Raw genomic sequence first — 13,928 nt, forward strand, 5'->3', positions numbered from 1 at the left:
AAAAAAAAAGAAAGAAAGAAAGAAAAGAGCACACAGAGCAATTCTTTCGATACAATAAAGAGTGAAAACTGACCATTTCCATTTAACTGCTGGGGTGCTTTCTCTGTTTTATGCACAGCAGGAAAAAAGAAGTCAATCTTGCACAGACGGGGAATGAAAGTGCATTAGCGCCATTACCTTTTCCCAAAATATACATTATACAAATGTTTCATGGGAGATTTACCTCTTGTACATGAAAATTCAAATTAGGCAATAGCTCGAGAACTAAAAGGCGCCCAACACAAACATTCTCTGCAGTAGTATACTTGACTAACATCCCACCATATACTATATGAATAACAAAGGCAATGGCTTTTAGTAAATGGCTATAACTCACAGGGAAACTGTTTAGAGTTGTGGTATGTAGACCTGGACAGAGTGAACATCATCTGTTATTTACTACCCTGCAGGCCTGGCTCTAATGCAGCAAGGTTTTAAGCTGCACTCCAATAGGCACAAATACAGCCTGCGACGTCCGGACATGAAACAGGCAGCAGTGTGTTCAGAGGTGAGAGGGAAATACACAACCAGGGACTGCGAAAGTGACATGAATACAGTACATCTCGCTGGTGTCTGTGTACACACAGACTTTCCACTCAGACCTCTCAGTGAACCTGGCTGTGGGCCTTGTGAAGGCTTAAGGGCTTGCCAGACGTGTTTGAGCTGTGTTATGGTATCTCTTCTAGACAGCTGTTTGGTCAAACGCGCAAACTATCAACTTGTATTAATGTATTAAATTTGTATTCCAAGAAGGCAAGGCACTATCGATTTTGAATTTTAACTACACATCAGACAGTCTGAGTTTGTGTTTGTTCCTCTGCTGCAGCCGAGGCACTAAGCTTTTGGTGTTCAGTGTGATGTAAAAATCTTTTCCTCAGTCAGATTGGTGGCGTCGAGGGACAGACTCTGAAAAGTGTTATTTAAAAACTGCAATTTTTTTGTTTTAAAGTCCCTGATATCAAATGAGTACTTTCAGCCTTACAGTAATTATTGAGCTGATGAAGGCACAGGTGAAGGTCACAGTGATACAGTGCTTTGTCTGCACCAAGATGCTGAGTGCTGCTGCCATCCAGTGGCCAGAAACATGTCCAGCATCTTATGCGCCAGGCAGAAAACACAGACAGTATGATTTAAAAAGCTTTCAGTGCATTTTGAAAAAAACAAATATTTCATTCAAAAACTCAGTCAATACATGGCAAGTCCATTTTTGATAAACAGTAATGGCAGTAGGTTGACAAGAATCTCATTTTATAGAATCAGTTTTGACCATTAGCCATAAATATAGATTCTAGTACCATTCTTTAATCATAACATATATATATATAGTTAATCAAATATTTTCTTTCCAGGTGCTATAAATCACATTTTCCATATTTCATCATCATAAACTATCAGCTAATTTTCATATACTTGTGGTGACACAATGAGGGACACATCGCTTTTAAATTTGAAGTCCCCGATACTGTAATGCATTCCCTTCTTCTCCCAGTCTTACCCATGTGATTCATCATTTGCATTCACAAGTAAATAAACATGCACGCAATTGTGCACATTTAACTTGTTATAAAGATTATGAATGGACATCCACAATCAGTTCCAAGCCAATGACTGCACGAGTCTCAACAGTGGGATGGACATATTCCACATTAAATTCCTGTGGGCGGTAAATCTTATTACAATTCCGGAATCAAATCCAATATATCAGCAATATGCAGAGTCTGACACTGGAAAACCACTCCAGTGTTTTGATTTGGTGTTTCTCTGATTGCAGCTGAAGGCGATAATATTATACGTCTCCAGACTGGTAACTTAAACTTTTGCTTTGCGAGTTGATGCTAAATTAAGTCGCTCAGCAACCGCAGAATGAAAGCCAATGTCAAACGTGCAGGTTCTCCTAAAGCAGTACTGCTGTCAATTAGAAATGAATGGAATCCTAAGCAGCCCAGGATGATCTAATTTATTTGAATGAAATCATCTGGCTGGTAAAACACTTGAGCTGTATTAGAGCTATATATATATATATACAGATGTGGAATGAAACTAGATATAAACACATCCAATACTGAGATCTTTTACAAAGTTAAAGGTGGAAAGAGAACTGAGGGGTATCCTATTGCCAGTGATTATGGCTGGTAATGAATTCCATCATACTTTCTGTCAACTGTTAACAGGATTATACAAAAAAAACTACCCACCGGAATGTCATGAAACTTGGTGGAGAGCTGTATTTAGAGAAAAAACCTTTTGTGGGTGGGTGCCGAATCAAAATGCTTTTGTGAAACAAGGTATTGGCCTTGGGAGAGGATGTCCTCTCAGTGTGCCCTTCTAGCTCTCAATCTGCTCAGATGATAATGATCACATTCACTCACAATAAAGAAGTGCCCCTAAACACACCTGCAACGCAGACAGGAATAATCTCATTTTGGTTTATCACTTTTACAACAATATCGGTTTTCTAAATTGATATGTGTGAAAGATGACTCATTATTTTTTCTTCCTTGATAGGTCCTAAAAGAATGAGACAGAAAATTTTAAAAATGAAGCATTTAAGGAGTATCAGAATACTATATGTACATCCCATTTTACATAATTAATGCTGTTCAATAATGCAGTTATGTGAAAAAGACAGTTTTCAAAGAACTTCAGAACAGTTTTTAGCAGCAATAACTTGAAGGGATCCTTTTTATGTATGACTTTAGCAATCTTTCAAAGTGCTGATGAACAAATTTGGCCCACCCTTCTTTAGTTCTTTGAAGCATTTATATATGTCCCAGCATATAATTTTATTTAAATTCTGGTCTGGACTTTGACAGGTCCACTGCAACATCTTGATTCTTTTCTTTTTGAAAAAAGTAAACTGTACTGTTTATGACTCAATTTTGGCCAAGCTTGGCATCACATTTGACTCTAGAATACTTTGGTATTCAGAGGAGTTCACAATAGACTCAGGAATCAGGTGCCCGGGTCCTATGGCAGCAAAATAAACCGACTCATTTCCCCTCCACCACCATACTTGGCAATCGGTATGAGGTGTTTGTGTTGGTATGTTGTGTATCTCCACTTTAGTTTCATCCGTCCAAAGAAAATAGTTCCATGCTGTCATGTTCTTTTTAGACAGAAGAGGCTTTCTCCTGACAATCTTTCAAACTGTTCACTGTCATGAACTTTAACATCTAACATGGTAACTGACAATAGCTCTCGCCCTTTGGGGGAGATGCACTCTCTAAATGCTCTTGCTAATTCCTGTTGAAGCACTAAGGGTGTACTTCATTTTTCACATGAATGTATATATATATATATATATATATATATATATATATATATATATATATATATATATATATATGTATATATATATATATATATATATGTATGTGTGTTGGGAACCACGGAAGTAGGAAAACAGCAAGTACAGGTAAAATTTTAAAATAAAATAAAAAACAGATGAAAGAACAAATGAATGTTCAAAAGTGCATTTATTAAAGTAATTCTTTTGGCACTTTAGTTATCATCACTGATCAAACAGTTAACATCAAACAAAAGTGAGAAGGTGAGCGTCCCCCCAAAAAAAAAGAATACTGTCAAATTTACTGCCCAGCAGAAATTCAAAATGTTATTATAATTAATAGAGCAGTTCATTTTAGAAAGGTTTAAATGACTTTTGCCTTTGTAATAATAAAACATGTATTAACATAATTATTAAGTAATGAATTTACAACATTTTCACTGAGCTTTTGCCTCTGAAATTAAAAAAAAAGTTAAGGGAGCTCTGCTGTAACTGTTTTGAACTTTAAGGGAGAGAAAATGCTTGCAAATTATTTCATGAGGACAAAATTACATAATTAAATGGATAAAATATTTCACATGAAGGTGACATACAGTATAAAGAGATATAAAAAAAACATGCAGCACCAAAATTTGACTAACACAAAGCAGCTTTGGCAACAACAGAGATTTTCTTTAGGAAATACTGTAAAAAATAACAATTAAAAAAAGGTTTAATTTCAACAGCTCAAGGCATCGTCAGTATAATGAATCATTTCAAACATGCAGTAAGCTTTAAATTCTTAAAATGTGTTTAATAAAATTATGTTAGAAACTAACAGAAAGGGGTTCGAGGAGTAGACACAAAATGACGTCTTATTTCAAGTTAAAGGTAACCACTGGAGAATATCGTTAACTCACTCTTCCACTCTCTGGTGTTGTCTTTGGCTGTTGTTAAGTCCCGATATATTGTTCCTGATGCAAAGTCTTAGGCACTGTATCATGTAGATTCATATTACCAGATGCCTTGTTTCATCACAAAGTTAAAATTTGATGGGGCTGCTCGCTTTGGCAAAGGTACCGGAATTCAATCCTGATTTAATGTCCGGGAGTTAGCTTTTTTTTTTTTTTTTTTTTTTACAAAATAAGTCTGTTAGAGTAGTCTTTACACGCATGTCCAGAGTTCTGCCAGCTCCACACACGAGTGCTAGTGCTTTTTCTCGAGGTAATTTGAGGGCACCCATCCTTTCCTTGGTCTGCCATTGTCCAGAACTTTGCAGTACCACCACCCATTGGGGTTTTTTTCAAGAACCTCCAGACTCGTCCCCTCAGGAAATCCCATTGTCTCCTCATCACCAGGGTAGTCTGCTATGGAGATGTAAATCTCTCTGAGGTTGTTATGGATGATGTGGGGCTTGGGTTTCACTGTAGATACAGGAAGGGCATTCTTCTGAGAGCTGACACCAAGGGATTCAGAGCTGCCAGTACCAGATCTGTTCCTGCTTGGCAGTGCTATGTTATTTGGTGCCAAACTGCGTGGCACAGTGCCAAAGGAGGCATTGCGCCGCACTGTGGGGCTGGCGCGTGGGTGATCTGTTGAGTTGAGAGACTCATTTCTCTTGAGAGAGCCAACAGGGCTGGGACCGTCTCTGATAGGGGCTGAGATGAAGACAGATTGCGGTCTGACAACCTGCTGCTGCTTGGTGATGTTCTGCTTGAATGAGCCAAACAAACCCGTAGGTTTGGAGAGACCACCTGGAGGCTTGGAGGGGATGGGTGGAGTGACCTTCTTTAGGTTTTGGTTAATATTATTCAATGCACGCACCCTTTGTTCATTCTTCTCCAGACTGTTGGACTTGCTAAGGCTTCCAGGTTTAGTCGGGGTGCCATCGGATTCGGATCCTGCCGTGTCATCTTGTGGCCTGACAGGTTCCAGGTAATAAGTTGGAGCCCAACCCTCTGCATCTCCCCAGCGAATATACCACCAGCCACTTTCCTGCTTCTCCAGCACCTCCACCTCCACTCCACCAGGAAAGCTAAGCTCAGACTCTTGGACTTTCTCGTAAGGGTCTGTGGTGCGGTACAGGCTACAACCTTCCAGGTCAGAGTCTCCTCGGCTGCCTTTAGAATAGATGGAGGAGAGATCCGATGTGCTCTGAGATGAGAAGGAGTCCTCAGAGGAGATAACTGAAGCGGTCTCCGAGTCTTCACCTTTAGCTTTGGTACCATTCTTCAGCTGTCCTGTTGGCCGTAAATGCCTTCTTAATGTGCTGATGTCCATCTTCTCTGCACTGGAACTCTTTGCTAGCTGTGGTTTGGGCCTCACCACTGGCCTTAGCTTAGAGGAAGATTTGGTGGATGAGGATGGCTTGCTTTCCTCCTGGTCTTTCTTAGGTCTAGATAGATCTGGAGTGGACTCAGTGGAGGCAGATTTTGGACTGGATGCCTCATCAGTTTTGGGTGAAAATGAGCTCCCATTCAAGTCGATCTTGAGCTTATTACCTGCAGGTTTCCATCCACCGGATGTTGGGTGTGCAGTCTTGCCAGTTTCTGACAAGACATTTGTCTTGGAGGAATTGGAGTCCCTGCTGCACTGCCTCTCTGGGGTCTCCCTGAATGGTCGAAAGCCATCATTCTCATAGATACATTCTTCCTCACCTTCTGCCTCTCCCTCTGCCTCGTGCCCATCTTCAAATGACTCACCCATCTTGAAGGAGGCACTGTGGAGTGATGAGGCTGGTGAAGGCTTTGAGGACATGTGAGAGCCCTTCTCTGAGGAAGTGTCCTCATTCTTTCCATCAACCAAGGAACTATCTCCCCTCAAAAACTCAAACTCAGACTCCAGATCCAGATCGCCAATGGCAGGGACATCATATTCTGGCTCTTCATAGACAGGCTTACCAGGAGACACGGGAGACTCTGGGGCCTCAGACCCAGGGCTGCTGGGGGGTGCAGTCTCCACTGAGTCCTGTTTCTTCACAGGTGGAGCTGGAGGTGGAATTTTTGGGCGGCACAAAGTGCTTGTTCTACGATTCAGGTTGGGTTTCTTACGTTTGTCAATGTAGGAGCAGGGAGCCCACCCCTCCTTATCTCCTATGTGGACATACCACCAGCCACCAGAGTTCTTCTCAATGACCTAAAACACATTTCCAAAGAAAAAAAAAAAGTATATTTGTTTCTTTATTTGAAGCCATTTTACACATTTTAATTTCAGAGGTGTTATTGAGCTATTGAGCAAGAGATATGTGACTGATGTTTGTGGTAATCTTGTGCCTTAAAATAAAGAGCGCTTACCTCAGCTTTTTGCCCTCCATTGAAACTGATGCCATCAGATATACAGGACTGGAAATCTGCAATGGTGTAATACTCTGCTTCAACTGTAGGGGGCTCTGGAGGAGAGGGCAACTGAAATCCCTACATGAATACAAAATGGGCTCTATTAGATTTATTGTCAGTGATTAAAAAATTTCATTTCTAGTTTATATTCAAACCCCTACATTTAAGACGCTAATAGTAATTTTTTTTCTCCACTTTATTTAAATGTATAATAATAATAAATAATACACTGTTTCCAGCAGAACACATTATCCTCGACAGCAGCAGTCCCCAACCCCCGGGTCACGGACTGGTACCGGTCCGTGAGTCGTTTGGTAACAGGCCGTAAGAGTTGAGGCCCGGGTGTGAAATTTATGGTTTTCAGAGTTTTATTGTTTTTATCTGTATTTTTTTTATTGTTTTTATCGTTAACACGGTTTTCCTGGGTCTTTTCCTGTGTGTTATGAATAAATCTCCTATTTTTTGGTACCGGCACTGTTTTATTTTGTTGCATGGCTGCTCCGTGGCGCATAAAAGGTCGGGGACAGCTGCTCTACAGAGTGCTTACATATTGAATCAGTGTCACTTTCATAAGGGTTGGAGTTTTTTTGTTTGTTTGTTTGTTTGTTTTTATCAGAATGGGTACTTTTATCTTTAAAAATTAAAATATGTTGGCAGATGAACAGGACATTAAATTAAACAATGTGAATACTTCTTCAATTACACATTGTTGTATGTTGGTAAATGTCTGTATGAAGGAAAAGTCACCAGTAACAAATCCCATGCACACTCATTACCTTGAGATGAATTCAGTAACATTTTCCCTGTGATGTGTCTTTTTAAGTAAAGATTTACCGGTTTGTTCTTCAACAATGATCAAAATCATTCATAATTGCTTACAAGTTGTATACATTTATTATTAACACCATTTTTTCACGCTTTCTGACCTTTATCAACCAAAAATAATAATTACATGTATAGAGGGATAGATGACTGAAATATCATCACTCTTACCAGGGTTGCATCTCTCCGAGGAGGAGGTTTTTGCCTGAGAATGGGAGAACCTGTGAGAAAATAACAGAAAAAACACACATGGTTTGGTTACATTTAATGAATTTGCTTCACGTCAATATATCATAGATTCAAAAGATATCTACCCACATTTGATAATATTCAAGTCACTATGACAAAAAATGTTAGGGGCATGACTAACCAATTTCTACCCGATGTGGGGCAATTCTGGCTATAGCCGGTGAAGCAGGCTCTGCTTTGCTGTTTCCATCCTGTGGGGCATTAACAGGGCTGGAGTCAGCGCAGGGGATTGGCAAGCTTATCTCCCTCCTGGCGACCTGTGGACTCTCTGGGACACCTTCAGTCTGCACATCCTTCTCACTTAAGGCTTTCTTGTTAAGGAGGTTGCTGATCTCCATGATATTTCCTATGATCTCCACTGGGCCTGTCACAGTCTTCTTACGGGGAGAGAAGTCATCCTTCATCTTTTTGAGGTAAGACGCTGGAGCCCAGCCCTCCTTATCTTGGTACCTGTGAAGTAAGTTGGAGGAGAAAATGATAAAATTGTGTAGAATGAAAAAAAAAATGTCAGAAGCAAGTAAGGAGAGCTGTACTGTACCTGATAAACCACCAGCCTTCCAGATTCTTCTGAATCACCTCCACAGTGACACCTTTCTCAAAAGCAATTTCATCTTTCCCTTGGCTCGAGTAGGGCTGCACTGTTATGTACTTCTCTTCTGCAAAAGAGAATGAGTTCAGATTTTGACGGCAACGAGATCTCAGAAAACAAAATATTTAATGGAAACAAAAAAACAAGACAGAAAACTGTATAGTCTATAAGTCTTTTTATAGACTTGTATTTTTATGACTACACTTCAGTAATGAGATGACACATTAAATTATGAAGCAATATATAATGATAGATTACCCTGAGATACACCAGACCTGTGAGATGAAACAGACTGGATGTGCTTTCAGGCAGATGTGTGAGTATGTGCTCAAATGGTCTTTGGCACGTGAGATTTGTCTATAAATTTTTCTTTATCAACCTAAGAAATAACTACAGGACATAATTAATTCATGTCGTTAACGTACACAGATGTGCTGCAGTGTTAGCAACTGTTTAGCAATGTCTCACACAGCAATAAAATCCATTGTAACTTGGAATGTTTGCATCATTATCACTGGTAATGGATTAAGAGTTCCAGTCTGATTCCCAGCACAAATAAGGAGCAGTGGGGCACCCTGATGGTGCAGAATAGGTTCACATTGCTTAAAATAATACTAAATATACACAGTGATTATGCACATGTGATAGCAGTGCTTTCATGTAAGTGAGGGGATATATTTCTGTAATAAGAATGATGCCCAAGTTCAGACAAAACAAATCCTAACAGCAATGCAGAGAAACAGTTTGTGGAAAGAGAAAATGAGGCACACAGAAAGACCAACTTAAAAAAACAAAACAAAAAACACAACTGACCTGCTTGATTTAACCCCTCAGATTGCATGAAGCTCCTATTAGCTCCAGCTAAATCAAAGAATATAGTTTTTATTTATTTATTGCAAAGCCCTTGAAGAAATGTTCTGCTTGCAGCCAGTGTGGACAAAATAATATTCTAAAATGCTTTACTGGCATGTGAAAGTATATTTTAGTCTTGGTTCTGTATGAAAATAAATGAAAGCAGATACACTAAACAGGGTCATCTCAGCACAGAAGCCTCCTCTTTCAAACTTTCTGTTTTAGAGGGACAGCCAATCAGAAGAAAGTTTTTGCCCAAAGTGAGACGAAATGTTTCAGGCAGTGGAAGAACTGAGGGGCTGCACAAAAGTGCAGTATAAAACACATAAGCATAATTATGAACTGTGAATCATGCAGCGTCACTCAAGTAGAGCCAAGAATAAAAACCTTGTGGTCATTTTCAGCTCCACTGACAGAACGTAATTAGTTCTATAACATGACCATGGGAAACTACAGCACATGGGTCAAACTAGTGTCTTAAAAGTGTCCTTGTCCTTTCGACAGGGAGTATCTCCTAACTCAGCACATAACAGAAAGCAGAGGCACCACGCTGATTTATGCATTCCCATGAGGCCGAGGGCCAGAGCAAAGTCATCATTTCCTGTCATTATGGCAATTCCTGTCTAAACACAGGGAACACAAGGAGAAGAGGTGTGCTCATAAAAAAGGAGAGGAGCACATAAAAAAGTGCTGTTCTGTATGCCGTCTTCCCAGCTGGTTCACAGGAATCAACACTGTGGTAACAAATTATTCTGTTTTCCTTTTCTCCACCCATTTCCAAGGTTGTGTAGGCAGCTTAAATGGCTGTGGGATAGTAAGTTCTTTCAAACTCGTTGGGTAGAGGATATTTTCTGAATGCTTTATTTTCCTTTTCCCTGGTTCTTCCGGCCACTTTGTGTTGGGGCTGCTAAATCGTTTGCCTCTTACCAACTTCTTTCAAACAATCTTCAACAATATCCAATGAAGGGAAATTCTGAATCAGAAGTTATGGTAACCACAACATGCATCGGTGTTATAAAATGCTCATGTGGAGTCAGCAAAAAACAAAACAAAACACAAAGCTGAATTTCAGTCATGGGGTGGAAACTACTCTCTCTCCACTCTAGAGAGCAGCATGCACTGCCAAGTGCAAAATTTGGGCTGAACTCAATAGCCTATCCTTGCTCCTCTGTCAGCCATCCAAATGCATCTCTTGTGAAGAAAACCTCTGGCCGCGGTAAGAAAAACATGTGCAAGTTTGCTCGCAAACTAAGCGGAAGATTAATAAGACTCTTTGTTTATCAGTCAATACTGGTTGCTATCTGCACCACACCAGGAGAGAAATGTCTGTTTGTACCACACTTCGACAGGACACACTTATTACAGATCTACATACACGCTTCATTTGCTCATAAAACGTAAAATATGGCTCTAAACTGCAGCATAAGACATTCCTAAGTCTATTACGCAACTACTTTCAGATGAGTGGGTAGTTTTTTGTTTTTTTTTCCTCTGTGATTTGGAGACGATTGGCTTTGGCATGCAAAGTATAATTATAATAAAAACGCTTACGCGGAGCGATTTTGTAGCATTATTTGAGCTTAGCATCAATAATTAGTGTATATAAAGTTGCTGATTTCACCTTTGCTTTCCAGGCCCGTTTCATATTGACGTCAGTTAGTGGTTAGTTGTGGATTGTGGCTCGTGATAAATGCATTTGCTGGAGGACAATGCAGGATGCAAGACTGAACAAATATGTGCATGTGATAAAAGTTGAGTCATGTGATAAGAGACAATAAATGAGATGGGGTGAGGACAACGGTAACAAAAAGGGAAGGGAGGGAAGGAAGGAGGGAGGGAGGCGATGCAGCATGTTTCTCAGTTCACCTCGGCTCTGCTGCCTGCTGATGACACCCCCCAACGTCCATCTCCGGTCCAGCCTCTTCAGATGAGCCTTGTGTCGCTTAGTAACTGACGCACACACACACATACACACACACGGCGACCAGATGACAAGGAACAATCAAACAAACATGGAGACATGAAGAGCAAGCACAAATGTTACACAAACACACAACACACAAATGACATGGATCCATTATTAGCTACATGGAGGACACTAAAACACGACCACAACGCAAAACATGGTGGACAGTTAGTATGAGTGGATGGAGGTTACAAAAGAAGTGTTAAAAACCAAGACATCTTCTCTGTGGCTTGTAATTAGCATGTTGTTATCACGGAGGCTTTTTCCCCCGTTAGGTTTGAGCATGTGGGACACATATTGCCTTCCAATGAAAGGAACAGCTGAGAGCTGGTTAGAGATGTGCACCTTGAAGGGTCCATATTTCCTTGTATTTTATATGTAAAAAGGCTCAAATGGAAATGATTTCTGACAGTTCAGACATTAAACACGATCCTATTTATATAGAAAATTTAAAGGGACAGTCATAACATTTGCACATACTAAACAAAGCAAAAATAAGGTGTTTAGTGGTATACTGGTATACTAGTAGGGAGATATAATGGACTAAGGTAAATAGCTGCACTCCCAGAAATACATGACTATCATTTGTGCCAGTGCTGGCAGTATCATTGTTTTCCTCTTATTTTCTGCCAGGAAGCAGACGAACGTATTTCCCAAAAGCAATATGATGACTTTTGAACAAGGAGGATGAGGGTTTGTTTACGCTTCCATCAGTGGGTAAACTCAAATCAGAAGATGTCTGAGCTTTCAACAACTATCATTATCAGAATCAGAAAACCAATTTTTGAAAAATATGTTGTTGTTTTCTTGGGGAGGGGTCCTAGTGACTATGTGGTGGTGCACAGACGGCTAAAGACCGCAGAACTGATAAAGAGTTGCTTTAAGAGGTTCATGCCATTCCCAAGACTGATGAGACACATAAACATTAATTACACTGACAGACTGTCCTTCTAAAACCCCCTACTGGTTAACTCAGTAAAGAGATATCAGATAACTCCAAAAAAGGAGATAGGAGTGCATGGTTTGCATATAGCCATGCACCTGTGTGTAGTTATCCATTTGTTGTATTCTGAGAGAAGAAAAGGGCATTTTAACTTATTTAACATAATGCAAAACATTAATACTGACTAGCCTTGTGTGTTCACTCTCTTCTTCCACCACTGAGTCATAAGATATACAACACCGCAGGGATCCTGAGTCCCATTGTTACACCAGTTGTGCAGCAAAAAGATGTTTGGCCAGAGTGCTGGAAAATCTTGATGTTTGTTTGGAAGTGTAATATGCAACTTAATTATTTCCGTACCTCCAGTTTGTTGGGTTTTCTCTAACACAATGTTGCATATATCTTAACAAATATCCTGCAGTTGCTGCAATACCTGCCAAAATGATCAAAGTCTGTGCATCTGACACTAACTGAGCTCTTCTGGCCTACGATTAAAGTGCTCTCTCCACTAATATTGAAAATGCTTGGGGAATGAGACAGCATTAGTCGTTCGTAGATGGCTTGATAACAGTATCTGAAAGGGCCATCAAGGCAGTTGGATGCTGTCTTCAGCTTCACACGTCAGTTTCGCATTTCTGGCAAACCAAACTCTTCATAAGTGTGTATACTATGACTGTTTTGGATCCCTCTCTGGCTCCAGTAAGCTCACGAAACTTAACATCCATCATCTTCAATGGTAAGCAGACATGAAATAGCGTGAGTCATGTCAGAGCTTTCCTTCTTTAACGATAACCATGATTTAAAGAGCATGACTCCAGAAATATTCATTTTTATTCAATGAAAACACACACCTCTTTCATGAGCTCACTACATGGCGGGCATATCACTTAATACTGCACTGTATCTTTCCTGTACAGTGCAGTACTGCACAGCACATCCTTTGAAACATTGAGGTCTGGTCTCTCTTGGCCCTCCTCCTTGATGTTTACCCAGGTCTGAATCTACACTCTGTTCTGATGTGCTTATGATGGCAAGCGGACAGAGTAACCTGCTCACCCGGCCCGGCCTCAGTTGTTAGCGTAGACCAGCAGCGATGAAGTTTTACTATTTTGTCACGGATCAAAGACCGAGGATTGAGGGCAAAAGTGGTTTCTGTGTGTGGGTACAGTGGAGTGGGTGAGGTTGTGTTTACATGTGCGAACGTGTGTGGGTGGGCAAAGACTGAAGCGTTTGCAGTTACTTACCTTCCCCAACTTTAGAGGCACCCAGCTCCAAGTCATCCCGTGTGCCACTGTGAGAGTTGAGATAGGTAGCAGGGACCCAGCCCTGCTCCTCTGCAGTGCTGACAAACCACCAACCTATGGAAACATACGGAGGCTGTAAATTGCATTTTAAACAATGAATTTGATAGTAAGAAATCAGTGTAGCCTAAACTTCACTTTAAGGAATTCAACTGTTTTCAGAGGTCTCCAATAGCTCTTGAACCTTCCTCATGAAGTTGGGCCTATGATAAGACTTGCACCAGAAAAAGTAGATAGAATAAGCCTCCACAAAGAGAGATGAAAGACGAAGACAGATGACATTTGCACATTCCCGTTAATCACTTCCTCTTTGTTTTACTCATTAAACCTCAGCTGGATAAAATATCTCCAATCACAGCTACAAATGAACACGAATATGATGAATTTTATTGTGTTGCCAACAGAAATCTATCACTAAGGGCAGGACCAAGAACATCAGAGGACACACTGCTTGGCTGTGGCTCAACCCGTGATGAGGTCTTGTTTGACCTGCGTTCCATCAGGATCAGTCATGAAATCAGTGGGCAGGAAACTGCTGAAGTGATCCTACAAGCCAAGATATCCATT

General features: G+C 40.4%; 1 protein-coding gene across 3 annotated transcripts in view; it reads right to left on the bottom strand.

The window, feature by feature from the left end:
• Window positions 1-3,496: 3,496 nt before the first annotated feature.
• The window catches only part of LOC134640061 (SH3 and PX domain-containing protein 2A-like), a 59,603-nt gene continuing 49,171 nt past the window's right edge, over window positions 3,497-13,928 (bottom strand). For 2 of the 3 annotated variants that reach the window (XM_063491635.1, XM_063491637.1), the window contains 7 exons: window positions 13,305-13,418; window positions 11,018-11,101; window positions 8,249-8,366; window positions 7,832-8,160; window positions 7,633-7,682; window positions 6,598-6,717; window positions 3,497-6,439 (listed from right to left, as the gene is read on the bottom strand). In XM_063491635.1, the coding sequence (XP_063347705.1) occupies window positions 4,511-6,439; window positions 6,598-6,717; window positions 7,633-7,682; window positions 7,832-8,160; window positions 8,249-8,366; window positions 11,018-11,101; window positions 13,305-13,418 (2,744 nt within the window). In that variant the 3' untranslated portion in view covers window positions 3,497-4,510. The remainder of the gene's footprint in view (window positions 6,440-6,597; window positions 6,718-7,632; window positions 7,683-7,831; window positions 8,161-8,248; window positions 8,367-11,017; window positions 11,102-13,304; window positions 13,419-13,928) is intronic. The other variant, XM_063491636.1, reaches the window with a different exon arrangement.

Source organism: Pelmatolapia mariae, linkage group LG13 (assembly GCF_036321145.2).
Source record: "Pelmatolapia mariae isolate MD_Pm_ZW linkage group LG13, Pm_UMD_F_2, whole genome shotgun sequence".
NCBI lineage: Eukaryota > Metazoa > Chordata > Actinopteri > Cichliformes > Cichlidae > Pelmatolapia > Pelmatolapia mariae.